This window comes from Amphiura filiformis, chromosome 6 (genome assembly GCF_039555335.1).
Source record: "Amphiura filiformis chromosome 6, Afil_fr2py, whole genome shotgun sequence".
In the NCBI taxonomy this organism is placed as follows: Eukaryota; Metazoa; Echinodermata; class Ophiuroidea; order Amphilepidida; family Amphiuridae; genus Amphiura; species Amphiura filiformis.
Window position 1 is genome coordinate 39,015,183 of NC_092633.1, and position 20,157 is coordinate 39,035,339.

General features: G+C 37.7%; 1 protein-coding gene across 1 annotated transcript; it reads right to left on the reverse strand.

Moving 5' to 3' along the window:
- Positions 1 to 1,136: 1,136 nt before the first annotated feature.
- LOC140155405 (phosphatidylinositol 4,5-bisphosphate 5-phosphatase A-like) lies at positions 1,137 to 20,146 on the reverse strand. The gene is made up of 9 exons (XM_072178249.1): positions 19,954 to 20,146; positions 13,289 to 13,505; positions 11,356 to 11,472; positions 10,336 to 10,511; positions 8,132 to 8,353; positions 6,803 to 6,968; positions 6,131 to 6,268; positions 5,161 to 5,355; positions 1,137 to 4,174 (listed from the first exon to the last, which is right to left on the reverse strand). Exons 1-9 carry the CDS (start codon positions 19,965 to 19,967, stop codon positions 4,079 to 4,081), a joined length of 1,341 nt encoding a protein of 446 aa, XP_072034350.1. The 5' UTR covers positions 19,968 to 20,146; the 3' UTR covers positions 1,137 to 4,078.
- Positions 20,147 to 20,157: the final 11 nt, after the last annotated feature.

Consider the following 20,157-nt stretch of genomic DNA (forward strand, 5'->3'; position numbering starts at 1 on the left):
ATATTAAACAATACAGAAAAAAGTTGTACATGTTATCTTGCAAAATTACAGAAGTAGTTAACGTATTTGCATATTTTAAAAGCTGAATATGGATCGGATATTGCCTTGGATCAATGTATAGGCTTGACTGAATCATGCTAATCAATTGGCGTCGGCATAGGAAGTCAAAATCACCTACGGATGGACTTTACAACTTATATCCTTGGTTAATTAGCTTTAAGCTTCCACAATGTTCTACTGTTGCAATAGCAAGGGAATAATTAGAATGTTTCTATGGTAGTGTACCCATGATATACACCAGGAAAAAAATATTGGCTCATAAGAGAAAGACATTCTACAATTGACGCTGAGATGGCTGATATACATGCTATGACTGACACCTAGCCTCTCATCAACACAGTAAAGCAGCATCAACTTTGCTTCCTCGGACACATCTGAAGATGCCAGTGGAGGAGCTCTGTAGAAAATTATGCTCTTTTTATGCTCCATCACATGGCAAAGGAGACCAGGGCAACAAAGGACAAGCTATCTGATTTATATTCGCCCGTAGAAGTGATGATGTAACAGGATTAACTACCATGACAACAGGTTAAAACTATTTTTGAATATATCGCCCTACACTACAAGCAGGTGGCACTCATCGGTAAATATGGCATTTAAGACAAACAACCTCTAAACCTAACCCCTAACCCTGACCCCTAACCCCTGACCCTATTAGAAAATGGTGATGTTTCTGTCTTAAATGCCACATCTACCCACTCATCACCTGCATGTCTACAATCATAGATTGAATACAATACCGGTACTACTTTTTTCAAAGATACTAATCTTACAGGTGCAAGTGATCAGCATGATATGAATATTCTATAGAATTACGATCCAAATCTTTATCCCTGCTCTTTGACATTGAAGAGCTTTGTTTCAAAACCCCTTACATCCACTTTTGGCCAAATTGAGTTATTGGCATAATATTATAGTGTGGGTAAAAATACACATTTTGGTGGTTGTTTGACCTTCATACTACCTTCCCTTCCGAGTTATCGCATATTTCCGCTTGGGAAATCTTAGGAATTTCCGAAATCTGAACTTAAAATGAATATAGAATTGTTTTGTTTTAAATTTTTGATGTATAATGGTAGCCTGGAATGTTCTTTACCTATTAAAACCAAAAGGAACTGTTTTTGGGTCGCTATGTTTGAAAAAATCATTTTAATTAACAAAAGGTGTAGCTTCGAAAATCAGTACCCCAAAAATGCCATTTTCCCGAATTTAATTAAAAATTCATAATTAAAAAAGTAAATGAGATATTTCAATTTTTCTTTTTGATTTTCAAAGCATTAGTAAAGTTACATAATGTAGTGCAAACAAATGGGCTCAAATTTGATTGCAAAGGTGGTTTCTAGAAAAGGGGTAAATTTATTTTGTTGCAAAACCCCTTACATCCACAAAAGGTGCGATATAAAATAAATAATAAAATAAATAGGAAGCCTTGAAAATTGCCCCAAACCTATTCTTTTAGTTTCTATTCATCAACACTTTATCCAATCCCAAATTGAATTAAATCGAACAAGTAATACTTGCACAATTAAAAAAAGCTGTTTTTCTCAAAAAGTCAAAAGTGGATGTAAGGGGTTTTGCAACAAAGCTCTTCATATATGGTTCAATGCAGAGATACTGTGTGAACATACAAGTGCAGTGCGATATATTCAAGAATTGTTTTAACCTATTGCTATGGTAGTTAGCTGTTACATCATTACTTCTACGGCGAATACATCCGCTGTTGGGGATACCAACACCGATTTACAACCAGATGCTATTGCCTTACTAGATATGGATTATGGTGAAACTTTGTATTCACCTGCTCTTCAGTCAAATTGCTAGACCTCACATGCTATTTGCTACCTTTGTATATGATACTTTTTCAATAATCTCACAATGAAGAAAAGCATCCTGAATTTGAGTAATTTTGAAGCATGGGGGGGGGGGAGCACTCGCACAAAATCTGCAAACTTTTTGTGCACTTCTTTTAAATTTTTTGTAGTGATTTTAGCTTCAAAATGGCAAATTTAGCAAAATTTTGCACATTTTTGTCCAGGAAGTTATTTTGGACGATCAATGACATCAAAATTTTGCGTTTGCACACATAATGGTCCCCATTTTTAGGAGGCGCCACAGAATGACCCCCTTTTTTCGACAAAAATCGCCACCGATAGACCCTAGTGTTGTACTCCAGAAGGCAAAGGTACGTCACTAATATTTGAGTGCCCCCCCCCGGCCATATCATAACATACATCTAACACCATAGGTTGTTGTTCACATTTTCATTTTGTGTGACAAATAAAGAAACTGCCACATGGTTAAAATATGACTCAATATCAGGGAGATTAATATCAAGCTTCAGTGTACATTACAATGTATTACTCACCCTGGCTATTTGTGATTAAAGTATAGCGGAACAAGTTATATTACCAATATCACTGTTAGGAGAAATCTACACTCGGTTTCAGAGAAGAACAGCAATCCCTTGCTTAGATTGAACAAGCGCTCTGTTAATGAGCGACAAACACAGAGCTTTGTGTTCCCTTCAAGAGCGCCACTATGCACCAACCAACATTTTGACTCATAATCGGCCAAACAGATTATCAGAATCCATTTCCGTGTTTACGCTGTGCATGCTCTCATAATCAACAAAGTTCTGCCATTCTTCTCTGCCAGAAACTGTACTGTTGTGGCTTGGAGAAATTGGATGTCCAAACTCCCTGCTTTCCTTACCTCACATAGTTTTCAACACGTCAACCTAGTTTCCTCTTTTATAATTTGTCATTACATCACTAAACAAGGTCAACATATCATCATGTTACAGATATTAAATTTCAGAATGAATTATATGATGATGAATATATGAACATAGCATGAGATCAGCACTTACATGTGGTTGAAAACAGCTAATTCTGAATATTTCAGCTAAATGAATAGTACTTCCTTTATTTTCAGCCTTAAGGAACATGCACAGGTGTTTTTTTTTTGTATATAATAATACTGTCCAAGTTCAAGTTTGGGAAATTATCATTCTCAGGATATCCCTCATAGTCATTTTAAATTATGGTTTGCTAATAACATAAACTATGAAGCAAATTGAACAAATAAGTAAAATAATTTAACTTTTTTTCTCACTTTCATTGCTACCCAGATTTAAAAGGGTGTGGTATGCTGAAGTGAAAGTTTCACATCTAGTTAGTTATAATAATCCCTAAAAAAAAAGTCTGATTGCCCTTTCCCGACCGACCCAAAAATTTAAAAAAACAGCCTTTTTTTTCAAAGTGGAAATGTAGCTTTTTAACATTTTGAAGGAGTTCTCAGCACTAAAGATTGGTTAAATTTAGATCTTAAAAGGTGTAGACCCAATATATTCATCTACATAGAAATCAATGAATGCTGTATATTTAAAAAAAAAAATGCACTATTTCTTGAACTGCATGACCTTTTAAAGTTGCCTTTGTGTTACTGACCAAGACCAAGACCTGTTCATTGAAAGTCTTTCACAGCCTGTGCCTGCAAATGAGCTAGAATTAATAACTGTATAATCCCACAGAATACTTTGGGATCTAAAAAACCAAAACAAAAACCAAAACAAAAAAACAGATTGACCTACGGACTCAAAGTGAAAAGGCTGAAAGGGCAAAGAAACCCTTTTTTTTGGCCTAATGACATACATATAAAAAGTGACATGAATCTAGCAGCTGCTGTGTGAATCTCCTTACCCAATCTCACTTGCATGTATAATGTTATATTTCAGTAACTTAAATCAAATCTGGTATTATAACTGTACAAAGTTGATTTGAGGCGAGTCATGCATAACATACTTGTATACAAATGTATTCCACTGATCGACCTTTAGTACACAAGACATGGTTTCTAATGAGCCATACACGGTTGTATTTTTATCTACTACTCGAAACAATCACAACAAACCATATATGTACTTCTTTACCCAATGCAATTGAAGCTCACTTATACACAAAGACACATGATGAGATACCTTGGATGGACTACACATGTTGAACAGCGATATCATAGTTTAGATGGTAGCAGCTGAAGCCTCTACTGGCATTGCATTCTCAACCTGATCTGCCCTGAATTTCATATCATTCTCTTCTTCTTGAGATGGCAATATCTGCAGAAACAATATTTCACAAAATAATAAATATTATTCATTTCCGCCTTCTGAGTAATACAAAAAATCTGTACGTCGCATAGTTTCTTGATTTATACAAAATGTAAGAAATGAGTTTCACACTTGCACTGAGTTAGATCAAATTGATCAAATTTAATTAATTTTTACAAAGTCAGTCTGTTAAAATTATTAATAACAATATTGAATGGCTTGTTTTCAGTTGATACAAAACTATTTTGGCATTCAGTGCACAAATATTGTACTCATGCAATAGTTTTTAATCTTGTGCAATATATATTCTTGTATCACACTCAAAGCCATTCATAGATACTAAAAGTGCAAATACTAGATACTTTTAGTGAAATGAATAATTAAAATGAAATATAAGGAGGTGTGACGCCATGTGAACATGGTTCTATATCACCAATTGCAGAGTTCAGATGCAAAACCCCATATATGCCATTTCAAACTTTTGAGTTTAGGCCAGTTTGTTTTTATGCAAATTCTGACCCAAAATCCAAAATTGCAATAGCCAACACCCCACAAGCTAATGTGTACCTCATGATGATGAAATTCCACATGATTGACTGCTTGTAACAAAAAATGCTATCAACAAACTTTCTGAACACTTATCATCCCCATGGCTGCCCGTCTATACCAACACTCTACTCACTGTAATATATGCTGGCTTTAAATTGACACAATATTTTAAAATTCAAGTCGAATTTTGAAAAATATAATGAAAAGTAACACATATTTTCTTACATTTGACCAGCAGTTATATTTACTTTGAGAAAAAATAGATAAGCAGTTTTTTTCATGTAAACTTCAATTGTTGCCCCTAGGCTAGCACGCCACATATAAACTGTTACCCAATTGAAGATTTATTCGCCTAGCCTGGAACACATGACCAAAGGTCAAAGGACAAATTCAAATCACTTGTTGCCAAGTCTTGAATTTGAATATTCATTTTATATTATACTCACCCTAAATACATTGCTAATTCCTAGCACACAGTTCATGGTCTTACTATAGTAGCATAGTACATATTTGGTACAGGTGTCTTCAGGTAGATACCTGGCAGTGAATTTTGTCTTACAACCTGATTCACCTTTGGTCTCGCCTTGTGGTACTGACCAGATGTAGGTCTCTGCATCTTTGGCTGCATTCTGGAAACCAACCTGGATTTATGCAAAGGAAAAGTAGCAAGGAAATTGTAATTAAATTATTATTACCAGCCAGCGAACTCAAGTCACTGAGAAGGAATCACAAATGTTACAACAAAAAACTTTGGGTCGTCCAAGAAAAGATTTTGATAGCTGACTCTATGAAACAAAACATTTGAATGAGTTCTCTGATTGACTACAAAATGATCAAAATACATTTTGAACATTTCCCTTATGATGAGAGTATACACAGTGTGAAAGTAGCATGGAATTCAAACCTGCTACACTGGATGAAACTCTCGACCTGTTAGTTGGCTTTTCTAATGATATGGTTCTCGTAATGGTGCATTTTAGTACACCGTTGGGCATTACAATCACGGTCTTAGCCAGCCATGCGTCCACCCGTCTTTAAGACGTGCTAATCTAATTTTAGACGGGCGGATTTAATGGATTTTACAGATGTGATAGCTCTAAAACAGATGATTTTAAGGTTATGAACTTGAGACTAATTCAGAGTGACATGTAAAGGCCAAATCAGGACATATTTGACCCCAGTGACCCTTCCATGGGTATAGACAAGTTGTTTTATATTTGAGAGTCAAATTTTGGTATCTGCTTGGACGGGTGGTTTCTGATTTCTGGCTAAGACCCTGATTACAATCATGCAAAAAACAGAAATTCAAGAAAAATTGATGGTGTCGCTGTGGAGCAAATCACACATTATGGCTCTAACAAACTGGACCCTGACAAATTGGCATGTTTAAGATGCTAGTGTCCTAGTATGACTTACCTTATAGAGTCCAATCCAGTCCCATGTACTTGTCCTGGTATCCCCGACTACAGTGTAACTAATGGAAACATCATCTCCTCTCCTCCAAGTCTCTACAGGGTCAAAGGTTACCAGTGCTTCTGCATCGTCCATGCATACCTATTACGTTAAAATATAAGATCAATTAAAACCGTAGCAATCTTTTACAAGGATTTGCCTCAAGGTGGTCACTGCTACATGTAGGTTGCAGGTGATGAGAGTATGGCGGTGTGGGGGTGCGTTTGTAAAATGGGGAAACATTTACATTCCATTCCGATAAACGGGGATATGCCTGCAAATAGGGATATCCCCGATTTTCTTATGCTAATGGGGCTATATAATCCCCTAGAGGGTGCTAAAGGGATTAGTTAGACATATTGGCGGGGGGACGAGATCCCCTATTGCATAGTAGGCTACAGAATCAGACAATATACACATATCTGATTCCATACTCTCTAAATGGGGATACATGCACATGATTTTTTCCAGCAAAGTAGGGACATATCCACACAAAACACATGCATAGCAACATAGCAGCATCTCGGTTGAATAGTCCTAGTTGGATGGCTACACACAGATGTCCCTGATTCACACGTTTTACAAGTAGGGGTGGGAAGAGGGTGTGAGTGTATTCTCTTTCTATAGTATACTTACTTGAATGCAGAATTCTGCACTAACTGGCTTATGGTCACTCCATAATACATCATTATGTGCTTTATAAGCGATCTGTTTGATGTAGTAATCTTTTGGTTCACCTAGACGGTTAGTGTTTACTCGCCATAGTGTCCTGTCTGTCCAGGCAGGAGGCCTCTGCTTCTCACTGATGATACAAAATGAGGTAAAAGTGCAACAAAAAAGTTGTTTTTAATATACAAACCACTTATACTGGAGGGAAGCAGTGTTCCACTGTGATATTTACATGTAGGCAAAATCGGGATGAACAAGATGAAGGTGCATAGTAAAAGAATTCTTCTGACCAAATAGCCTGTAGCTCTGATGATTGTTTCCCACAAACCCGACTTTAAACACTTTTGAATGGGTGTCAACAATGCATATTAATGCATTATACTTTTACAAAGTACATGACACTGCAACTTTTCAAATGACACAAAATTTCATTAAACCATTAATTTCTCGATCATTCCTATTTCATTACAAAAAAGCGGTACCATACTGTAGGTAACAAAATGTTCCAAATGATATACATTTTATTGCCATTAATTAACTCTTCTCTCAAAGTTATGACCACTCAACTAAAGCATTTTCCACCCTGATGTGGCAGTGACGTCAAAGCGTTGAGGCATCTGTTTCGAACGCACATCTATGTGGCGTCTTTAAGCATGTGCGTGTGCACACCAGTGTTTTGAGCGAACACTAGCGATTTGTAACTGCGCCCAATGAAATGCAGAGGAGAGAGCGTGGCCTAGCGGTTAAGGCATAGGTCTGTGAACCCAAGGGTCATGGGTCCGATGCCCAGGTCCGGCTCTTTGTGTCCTTGAGCAAGACACTTCACTCTACTTGCTTAGTGCTTCGGAGGGCACTTTAAGCTGTCGGTCCCGTGTACATGCATATTTTCTCACATTAATGTAGTGTGCATGTTAAAGAACGTCACAGCTATTCGAAAAGAGCAGGGGATCATCCCGGTCATGTTGACTGTACTTCAAAATACACTCATCTACTCTAGGTTCCAGAGTAACAAATAAGTACAGCTTGTCTGTACGCAGTTCGATAATACTCATACATATGAGGGAGGCACTTATAAGGAAGAAGAAGAAGAATGCGCACTGCCGTCACTGTCACATCAGGGTGGAAAATGCTTTAGTGGAGAGGTTCTTTTTTTTTTATCATCTTACAGTGTTATTACTCTATAATTGAGTGCATCTTTTGTTATCCAAATTTGAGTGCTTCAGAATGGCAATGCAGAGCATTACACAAAATTCACTTATCCTGACTTTTCACTATCCCACCTCCTCTACAACTTACCTTGTATCGTAAGTGTTCGTTTGCAAGTCATACTTGTATGTTGGCATGAAGGCAATCTTCTCTTCTGTGAATCCATCAAAACATTTGCCCATCTTCATTGATAAGTATAACTGATCTTTCTCTATCAATTTATTCAGTTTACCAGGTGAACTGTGAAATTTGATCACTTCTCGACTGATGTCTTCGAATCTATAGTTCATATCACCAAACCATAAAACGTAACTGTGAAGAAAGAAAGAAACAAGAATAATGTATCCTTTAAAAAAATTAATATTATACAAACTTAATTTTTTTTATATATGATGTGCAAAGACAAGGCAGAATAGTAGTCTGTGTTTTCTTTTTCTTTAAAATGACTTAAATGACACTATAAGTAGTATTTTAGTAGTCCCGTTTTCCTCCTTTAAAAAGCTTCAAAATAGCATGTACTGCATTCGGTAGGGTGTCATACCAAGACAGTAACACAGTTCCAATTGGGCTCTTTCATTTAACATTTACACCCCTGCGGAAGATTTGGGACATATCTTCCACAGGGGGAGTATGAATTTCAAATGGAACATAGACATTAGGTCCACGAGGGAGGTTTTAAATAGAGTTGGTTAATGTGCCTCCTATATGGAAAACATTACCTTAATCTCACACACAGGGGGTGTACATTTCAAATGGAGTTACACATTCTGGTATCCCCATTTGAAATTCACACTCCCTGTGTGGAAGATTAAGGTAAGGAGTGTCTGTATTTTGACTGGAATAGTACATTGGACTTACAACACATGTGATACCTTGTACAGCTGTAAGTTCAATTCATTTTGTCAGCACAATTTAATCTAGCATTGGCAATCCCACTGATTAACTACATGTATCATGCTCCACATGCTTTCATGAACACATTGACATTTATTATTATCCACATATACAACTGTAATTTTATATCATCACAATAAAAGGAACTCACAATTTTGGTACGTTAAATTTCACATTGCTGATGAATTAATGTGGATATCACCTATGGATTTCATTATCATTCAGGTATATACATGTAGGATTTAATTTTTTCAGAGGAGAGGAAGCAATGCAATCATTTGATAATATTGCCATAGCAACAAAACACAATGTGCTATTTTTGTAAATTGGTAACCTGCAATTTCTTGAGCTAATTAAGTATATTGGAATTACACTGTGAATGTATGTGCTTTTTAGAAACCAATTTCATGACTGTCTGTTCAAACGACGGGTAACTAGCTAATAACTAGGCCTGGCATTTTCGGGTAATTTTGTACCCGGTACCGCCGCAATTTTCGAGCGGGTAACTGGTACCAAATTGCAAAAAAAAAAAAAAAAATTTTTTATGCATTCAAAATTGAATTTGAATGCATTTTGAAATCATTAATAGACTATGACATGAATACAAATTATCAATTTTCATATTAAAAATAACAAAATATCTTGAATTTTTTTTTTTTTTTTTTTTTTTTAGGTCAACCATGAATGATCCTAGCATTTAGGTCTAGGTCCAGGGACACTACAAAACCGAAAAAATAAAAACTTTAAAAAATTTTTTTTTTTTTTTTTTTTTTTTTTGAATTTGGTACCCGGGAGGTATTTCCTACCCGGTAATGTAATCTCGGCGGGTACCCGTTTACCCGACCGAAAATGCCAGCCTTACTAATAACATGATCAACATACAGAATACAGCTCCATATTAACTAAAAACCCATCAAAACTACTGACAGGCGTGTAATATATTGAAATGAAACATCTTAGATTCCCGACAATGTAATGTATGGTTAGCAGGGGTTAGCATTTAAGGAATTTGTGCGTCCAGGGACTCCTTATTTTTTTATTTTGCCCATTTTGGACTCCTTAAATCTCAAGTTGAAAGTGACCCAAGGGTCAGATAAAAACCTGTATGGACTCCTTAATTTCACGATGCACGGAGGCATAAATCATCAATTAAAAATGAAAAAATAAAGAGATCAGTAAATCTTTAGAATCATCATAGACCAACAATACTGGAATATTTGACAAGTTCCGAAGTTTAGAATTTCGGACAGATGGACTTCTTAAATTTTCATCGGACCCCTTAAATGTTGGTTTTGCACGTACCAAAGGGTCCAGAAAAATTAATTTGGACCCCTTGATATTTTGTGCTTGCGCTACCCCTGATGATTAGGCATTAAAATCATGGTGTAACAATAACATACTCATGGTCTAATATTCTGCTAGTACTACAGTCAGGGAATTCCTGTGTAGCTGTGATGGTGTGGTATTCCTTGTCCCGTATCTCCCACTGGTCAGCATGGGCTGCAAAGTGTACATTAACTATACATAATGATCGACCGTAGCAATCCATACGAATGCTTACACCTCCTTTATTGCCCTGAAGAAAAGAGAGGGAGAGAGTATTATGAAAAATGTTATACAAAACTCAAGAGCCATAGCAGTTTTTAACAGATAAACAAGTGTGGGTGCACTGCATGGTATAAAACATACTGCTCAAGAGAAAGAAAGATTCAGAACCAGCGTGAATCAATCTGTTCAACTTCTGTATCTATTTGTGGTGCAATGTATTCTTATTTGGTAAGGATGTTTCCCACTTGTTTGAAAAATGCTAACTTGATTTCTTGGTTTTTTTTCAAACAATTTACAATTAATGCTTTGTAGAAACAACACTTTGGAATCCAAACCTGAAGCAGAGATCTTTTGGAATCCAAAGCTGAAAGAAAAGGCTTGTCATGTCTACTACCAGATTCCTATAGCTGCAACCCCCAGGGGTACACTGCTGCCCAGCTACTTCATCATTGGTACTGTAGAGTACCTGTGTGGGTATACACATCAGAATCACATGTACACTTGTACAGTACACACAAACTGGTAATGGATTGGTACTGCAATATATTCCAGACAGTGGCGTAACTAAGGTTGGTAGCGCCCGGGGCAAGAAACAAAATTGGCGCCCCTACCCCCACCCAAGAATATCTTAGATGCGGGGGTGTGGGAATGGCATCGGCATTATGATTTAGCGATTTGGCGCCCCCTAGTGGTATAGCGCCCTGGCAATGTTGCCCCCCTTCCCCCCTAGCTAAGCCACTGACTCCAGAGTAGCTGGGTAGTAGTGTACCTCTCTGATCAGCAGTAATAGGTATCTGGTGATATAGTTCTCGACTCTGTGACATTAATTATGATCCAAGCTTAAATGCTGTCCATGTCACTATTATACTTACCCATGCCCCTCCTAACCCAGTTCTTGTGAAGTCTGTCTGGATATTTCTTAGGAATGGTAGATGCAGCATTCTAGCATAGAGTAGAAGTAAAATACCTTGAAGACGGATGGATGAAACCTGACAATTAAAGGAAACATATTTGTGAAGCCTATGGCAGGAAAAACTATAGAATATTAAATTATTTTTCCTATTTTCCCACTTTTCAAGCTTTAATAAAAACACTTTGATTTTGGGTATATCAAGAAAATATTTCTGCTCCAGTTCATAGGCATGGCTTTCATTCAAAAGTACTAGTACATATGCTAATTAACATCATGCTCACTGTTCATCACAGACAACAATTAATAAATAATCTCATGAACCAATAACTCCTGATTGATAATTATTTTGGTATTAAAAATACATCTCATAATTTGACCAAATGAAACATCATAGCTATCCTAATCCTCTGGCAATAAAAGTCAAATTTGAATAATTTAGTCTTGCATTTTTCTGCTATCAGAATTACATGTGAGTACCAGTAAATGTACCATTTATAAAGTATAATGAATGCAATAAGTAATGATGCATACTGGTATCACAATGATTAGTAAGCACTACACATACAAATGAGATCTGGATATATAAATATTGAGGGGGGACTTTTTATTTTATTTTGACATGCACATGCACATATGTGATATGAATATGATCAAGCTAAATTTGTTGTGTGTTGCAAATATCGACTTTGAGATATAGCCAATAATAGTGTTGAACTTCTAATGTATTTTATTGTCCTGAGCAACACTAAAATGACAATATCTCTGGAAATACAGCTCTGAAAAGGCACATGAAATGAAACTGAAAACTAAATTTTAATTTTGCACAAGATATGACTCATTTGTTTGATTGCATTTTATGTACATACATGTATGTAAAAATAACCTTTTTATGGTACATATACATGTAATTGATGAAGTCATTACTACAATCTGACAAGTAACTATATAGCAAGCTATAGTCAGAGATGTCATTAACAAGCCTAATGGTAAATTAATGATGCATTAACCTGCATTCATTTGTACACATCATTTACCATGACTACTACCATTGACATACTATTTTGTCTACTGATAGAATCTGTTTACTAAAATGATAGGTATCAAAATACCAGGTAATACTGTTACTTTCACTTTCTCTTTTCACCTCATGACACACACTACACTGCTCATGTGACAGTCATTTCACCTAAAATCCGGAGGGGGAGTTACAATTTTTTAGGGGGGTTGTGTACAGTCCTAATTTAATACCATTGGCTATTGCACTATCATGGATGTCGGATGAATTCAATATTGAATTAAGCAGTGCACTTTATGTGTAATTGTAAGCCCAATTCCATGGTTATTCCTTTGAAATCTGCCATTTCCCTTCCACTGAGGGAGTTAGTTTTTGAAATGGAATTGACTAGGGTTAATTATTTTGAAACTCATACTCACCCTGTATAGCTTTACCTATATCTTCCACCGATAGAGTGAATTTTTCAAATGGAAGTTTTAACCAATTGTCTATTCTGTATGAAACTCGTACTCCCTCTGTGGAAAAGTTTAGCTAAATCTTCTACAGGGATCGATGAGTGTGGATTTCCAGACTTTTTAGTATAACATTAGGTCTTGGTATAACATCCCCCTACCCACTCAAGTACCCCCTGCACCCAAACTAGTATTCAGAAGTGTTTAAAGTTTATTATTCCATTTGAAATCCATACATGCCATATAGAAGACTGCATGAACTTAATCTCACTGTGGGGTATAGATTTCAAACGGAGTCAACCCATTCAGCCAGGTAACCCATATTTGAAATTCACACTCCCTGTGAGCTCCTGTGTACAGATTAAGGTCGTAGGGGGTGTGTGGATTTCAAATGGGGGTAAACCCATTTGTTCCTCTGAACTTACTTGAACATAACCTCTTGAGCACACCACTCTTGCTATCTGCTCTGTCCATGGGTCATCTATGAAGGCACTCTGAACATACTCATGTGGCTTGGAACTCACTTCTTGAAGTCCAAAGGCATAGATATCAGGGGCATGTGCTGTGTGAAGCCATATCATGTCCTCTAAGATCTTGGGTGGTGGGTCAAGGGTCGCCACGTTCCATGTACACACACAAACCCTGTATTCAAGAAGAAAGTTATATTGATGAGATATCATAAAAACCAAAAACCTCTTCTTCTAAATGATCTTAAAAGAAGGGGGGGCTTCGGGTGATGTCCCCAAAGTTAACAAATCTATACACGAGCACACCTTTCCGTATCTAGGTTCTCTTCAAAATTTTTCACAGCATCCCAGAATATATACACCATGTGCTATGCATGCCACTTTCGTGAAACTTAAAATTTTGGTACATACATGTAGGACACCAGAGAACTGATTTTCGCAAAATAGGGGCTTGACATTTATGGGGGTCTAGTAGTGAACTAAAATTGGGCCAAATTATAAACTGTGGAACTAAAAAATTGCAAATTTGAGCTGAAGATAGAGCTACAATTGTCCACTGTCAAAGAACTGGAGCATGATTCAAATGTGGGTTGTAAGGAACTGCCGCTGAGCCTGAAAAAGGACACTTAACTGCCGCACATACAGGTACCACCTTTACATGTGAGGGACTTTGTAACTTCATCAGGAACCAGTTTTACGGAGTTTTGCAATTTAAGTATTTTTATGCCCCACCCCTAATGATGCTCTATACATGTAACAACAACATTAAAATCCAACTATAAAGGCCAACTTCAAATTACCATAATTTCAATGGATCAAGAGCGAAGAAATGTAAGCTCCTACATGTATAATGCATGTGCTGTACATGTAATTGTTCTTGAAAGAAATGTCTGCACGGTACTTGCATTAAAATGGTACTCAGAAATTTAAGGACAAGAAAAACTGAAAGTGAAACTAAAACCAGTGTTGCTGAGTTTGTGTAACATATATTAGCTCATTGCGTTTATCAGCCGAACATTATGTGTATAATTGTTCCACCATAGCCAGGCCAGGCAATGATAGGCCAGCTGAAAACCATTTTGTTTGTGGGTCATTCCATACCATTACTGCTACCAACAACAATATTCTGGATCTCATGTAGACAGCGCATCCTAACTTTAATTGATCAAGGCTATGTTATTAATTGGCATTAGTGTCTATTCATTGTGTCTAATTTAGTGACCATGAAATTGTCACTTTCTCCATGAACTTTAAACCTCTAAGCATTTAACAACCAAGCCTTGAAATAAGCAGACTGGAATTTGTTTTTGAACATTGCTCCTGGTTCACTGTGATTTTACAAGAACCAGGAGCAATTTCTGAAGAAATAGGAGCAATTTTCAAATAGTAATCCTTTTCTGCATACAATACCAGCACTACTGTGTAAGTGCAAAACTGGAACCAGGAGCAATTTGTTTTAAAAATTGCTCCTGGTTCATGAATGTGAATTTTACAAGGACCAGGAGCAATTGGTGGCTTTACGAGAGCAAATTTGCTCCCCACGCCCGCTTATTTCAAGGCTTGTTAACAACAAAAAATAACCAAGGAAAATTGACCTCTTTTAAAAGAAAAGGAGACTCAGCTGGCCTCCAAGCTGATGTGATTTCCAATTTACCACTTTCTCATCGACAATCCTGAGTCCAACACTGTCCAAGAAAATTGGGACAGGTTTAATTCTACCATCTTGACCAACTTGCAAGAAGATAAAAGAGAGCTTTCATGAAAACTAAGAAGACCAAGTCCAAAAATGACTGTTCCAGATACATTGTATAACAAGAGTCTGAAAAAACAAATTTATGCAATCTGGCTGTCGCCTGGAGATGGGTCTGAGTATTCATCCTGAGGTACCTCAATTCACCATCAGAGTTGAAGGAGTACCGTATGCAAACTGCTGGCTGAGGTTAAGCCATTTACAGCTTCAGGCCCGACAGCATTCCCACCTACCTTCTGAAGGAAGTGAGCTGCATATACACTTCTAGTGCCCGTTTCTATTCATCGTTATGTATTCTTCTCCCGTGCATTATTTTCGCGAACTACCCTTCACAGCCCAAATTATATAAACCTGCACGCTAAACAATGCATTATCTAAAACCTGCACGCTAAACAATAGATTCTAGATAATACGTGCACGCTCAAATACTAGAAATACTACTTTCACATAACCATAAAGTAGAGTTAGGTGGCGCTTTAGACACAGAGATCACATAACTATATAATTGTCTGTTCGATATATATACCAACAAAAAGTACGAATATACATTCTGTGGTGTTAAAATGGTATAGTTACAAGCGGTGTTCTATAATAATGTACAATTACCGAATAAGGTGCAACTCGCTAGACTTGAGTTCAGTCCTCGTTTACGGAGTTTAGGATTAGGGTTTAGGGTTGGGATAGGGCAGTCTTGTAATAAGACTAGTAGAGTTGCACCCTTGCAAATATCATTGTCATAAATTATGATTAATGACCTCAAATAAATCAAACATCAAATGAGAATAATCGAGCTTCTATTAATTAAAAAGGGCCAAAAACAGGTGGATCATAATTATACAAGATGACACCATTGCAAAATATTCAGCATTTTACAAATGAAATACATGTAGGCCTATATCTAAAACACACACTAGCGCATAATATCATGATCATGCTTTATAATACCATAGGCCTTCAAACACATGTGTTTGAAGGCCTATGATAATACTGAACAAATTGTTAAATCCCAATGTCGTGTGTTTTAAAGTAGTTCAAATTATAGAGCTACGGTTGATATTCACCGTAGTACTAGTCTGACATCTAAATCGATCGTTTCCAACTGGTTCAGTGCTCTCTGTGTTCGAAACCACGATATTAAATGATCACAACATAAAGTCAAGTCAATTAAACCATGCGTGAATAAGTTACCTAAGTATGACGTATGGCTTAATCGATACCATTGATTACAGGGATTGATTTTCTTTACCAGTTAAATGCTACGTAGCTGGTCAATGTCCTGACGGTGTTTTTAAAATGTAAGATATTTTCCTAATATTAAAACTAATATAATGAATGCAGCAATTAATATTGCCTATTGTTTTAATAGGCCTACACTCAAAGTGTATGACGGATAATGTACTCAGTGCAAATGCATTCGTCAAGATAATTGCACTTGCCATGGAGTTATTGCATTTAGCTTTCGAGCCTATCGGCTCTCAAGCTAAATGCAATAACTCCACGGCGCCGTGCGATTATCTTGACGAATGCATTGCACTCAGTTCATTATCCTTATCGTAATTAGTTGGCCCAGCATTGATGTTGTTGTTTGAAGCCTCTCTACATCAAGGCAAGATTCCTCTTTTGAAGTCAGCAGATATGTCTCACCAATATTTTTAAAAAGCGATAGCCACAAACCGGAGAACTACCGTCCCATATCATTAACCTCCATCTGTAAGCTCATGGAACATATCCTTCACAGCCAGATAATCCACCATCTTCATGATGAAATCGAGGATTGAAGCCATTTGGCTTCAGGAAGAGTCTCAGCTTCTGCTTACCATCCAAGACCTGGCCGAGGGTCTTCGCGATAAAGAACAGGTTGATGCCATCCTACTAGATTCCCCATGAACGACTCCTTCTGAAGCTCCACCATGTCGGCGTGCACGTTCATCTCCTGTCCTGGGTTTGTGACTTCCTGTCAGGCCGCACCCAATAAGTCATCTTGGAAGGTAAAAAGAGCTGCACATCAGCTGAACATCCCCCCAGGGGACAGTGTATGGTCCGCTCCTCTTTTTGGTCTTTATTATCGACCTACCAGAGGCCGTCATATCCAAATACGTCTCTTTGCCAATCAGATCGTACCATGATGACCTGGCTCGTCTTCAGACATGGCAGAAGATATGGCAGATGGCATTCAACCCAGACAAGTGTGAGGTGCTTTGTATTACAAACAAGAAGAGGTTGTTAATGCTCAGTATTCTATCCATGGAACAACTCTTCGCACCGTTGATGAAGCCAAATACTTACATGTAATTAGTGTCACCATTCACAAAAACCTTAGCTGGAAACCTCATGCATCAATAACATTTGTAAGAAGGCAAACAGTACCAGAGGGTTCTTACATCTCGGCAAGTGTCCAGCCAAGATCAAGGAACAAGCATACAATGCCTAGATGTTTGCCCTACTCTAGAATATGCTTCATCAGTCTGGGATCCTTGTGTTGTGACCCGGTTAGACATGGTTCAACAAAGAGCTGTCCGGTTTGTTATCTGACTACACAGTGTCACAGAAATGCTAGAAGATCTGAAATGGAAAACACTCCATGATAGACGAGCCCATAAGAAAGTGATCATGCTTTTGTCGTATCATATGGGCTTATGGCCATTTCATCTGGCCCACCTCTCTTCCATCAAGCCCTCGAATTAACCCACGGCACCGACGGCATATTGCCGTGGGTGCCCACCCCCACTGCCCTCAAAATATGTCCTTTACCGACGGCAGTCACTTGCCTTGCCCTCTAAAGAAGTTGCCGTCGGTGCCCTGCACCTCAAAGGACTTTGCCGACTACTCCTTTGTGAACTCCTTTGTGATAAGTTGCCGACTTTTATTTACATTGATTTCCCCTTCTATGACCTTTTGAAGGGATGCCTATGCTAAGCTCAAAGCTGACCTCAGAAGACAGTTTTGCCAACAACCCCTTTGTGCACTCCTTTGTGATGAGTCTTGCCGACTTCTATTTACCTTTTTTTCCCCTTCTATGACCTTTTGAAGGGACACCTATGCTAAAGGTCACATTTGCCGACTTTCTAATTAAGGAAATCTGTACCATAAACTAATCAATGGCTAATATACATGTAGTTATATACCCCTAAATTAAACATACCATTAATCGCATCGCTCGGCGATCAAGTATAAATTCAGCTTTAGCCTACCAACACTCCTTCTTTCACACTGGCAGTGCTAAAGACTGCTTGTGGAATCATCTTCAGCCTCGGTATTGTCAGTTGAATCCCTGGATTTCTTCAGGAGTACAATGTTGGCTGAACCCGCTGACACTAGGCGCTAACTACTCAGTGGTTTTGGTTTTTACTTGCACCTTACTTTGCACCTGAAAATAGTTTCTCCAAGAGCATTTCTGGAAGCTGTGTTTCTGCTCGCCACATTTGCACTGCACACAGTACGGCAATACTCTGGTAGCTCTAGAGGACGGTACTTCACTGGAAGAAGAAGATTTCTTTTTCCATTGGTTGGATGGGATTGGCAATTTTTTTCTTGAAACTTAAAAGGTGCTGAATCAATGAAGGAAATCACAAAACTTGTCCGACATAATAAAATTATTTTTTATACAGGCTGATATAATTCAAAAAGTTTGATTTATCATCAGTTACAAAAGCCTTAGTTTAAAAGGAGAGCAAAATTGGAGTTTGGTTTCTATGCGCAGAAAATTAACTTGAACTGAAAATCAGAAAGGCCCTGCCCCTGTACAGGGGGGGCCTACACACTCGGCAGTCCACGCTTTATAATGCGTGCGGTTCGAAATTCTGAAAATTGGTGAAAGCGTGGGGGTTTAAACTTTTTGGGTAAAAAGCGTGGACTGATATAAAGCGTGGGATTAAAATAAAAAGCGTGGGGCTTCTTCCAACTTACAGTATATTTTTATTGAATGATAAAATAATCATAGTTCCAAGAAAAATCACCAAAACTTGCACACTATGTCGCAAGATAAAATTCCATTTGATGCAGGCTCGCGCTTGTTTACGTGAATCCAGTGCAATGTACACAATATCCTCCCCGAAGCGCTGCCAAAACACCTACGTCATATGCAAATGTCCGATTTTCCATGACGTGTTATTTTTCTTTACATTGATCGTATATGAGTGGCGTCATTAACATGCATAATTGATTGAGCGAAGCAGCACGGAAGAAGTAGGATATAGTCGCTGAACACAGCGCACGTCAAGTTTCATGACAAGAACAACATTTGAACACCATAAAAGTACAGTTATTCATTAAAATCATGAAAATGCTTATTTTACAGTGCAGTAGTAGTTTTTCACATATAATTTGCATTGTTCACGTAATGTATCAATTAACTTATTGGAGAGAAAAACATCGGACTCGCACATGTGAAATAGGTGCAGAATTGGCGTACTTGATACTTGAACCAGTTTACAAATAGCGGAAAAAAGCAAAAAGTGGTGGGGGTCAGGGATTTTCCGTATAAAGGGTGCCTCAGTAAAAGCGTGGGGGTCAGGAATTTTCAGTATAAAGGGTGCCTCAATAAAAAGGGTGGGGGTAAAATAAAAAGGGTGGGAGTCAAACCCCACTGCCGAGTATGGGCCTAGGCCCTGGCCTAGATTTCGCGCAAGTTTGCGAGAATCAAAAACCATCCGAGTCGCTTCACTAATTGAAATTGATTCTCGCAACGAATGTGACGAGAATCGATTCAGTGATTCTCATCGAATCTGAGACCCTGCTGACTGCTGTATAAACCAAATAGGGATTTCTGGAGGGTGCTCCCTTTAAGAGTAAGAGTAAGAGTAAGAACTCTAATTTGTCAAGTAAAAACATGAAAAAAAATGCAATTATTTTTTTAATACATGAATAAGCTTACCTGAGTTCTGGCATTTTATGACCTCGGCACTTTAATCCAACCAATTTGCGTAGTCCAGACTGGAAATATATGATCTCCTCCACTAATCTAGCGATGTGAATAATAAAAACATCCCTGGCATGCTTGAAAAAATACCGCACAAATCTGTCAGAATTCTTGAAACTAAAATTTTCCGTCAGACCTGTTTACAAGCTGCGTGACCTT

Coding starts and splice junctions, on each gene's coding strand:
- LOC140155405 (XM_072178249.1), bottom strand. Junction 11,473..13,288: donor GCTCAAGAGGTTATGTTCAA/GTAAGTTCAGAG, acceptor TTTAATTGTCAG/GTTTCATCCATCCGTCTTCA. Junction 5,356..6,130: donor ACTGGATTGGACTCTATAAG/GTAAGTCATACT, acceptor GCATAAATCCAG/GTTGGTTTCCAGAATGCAGC.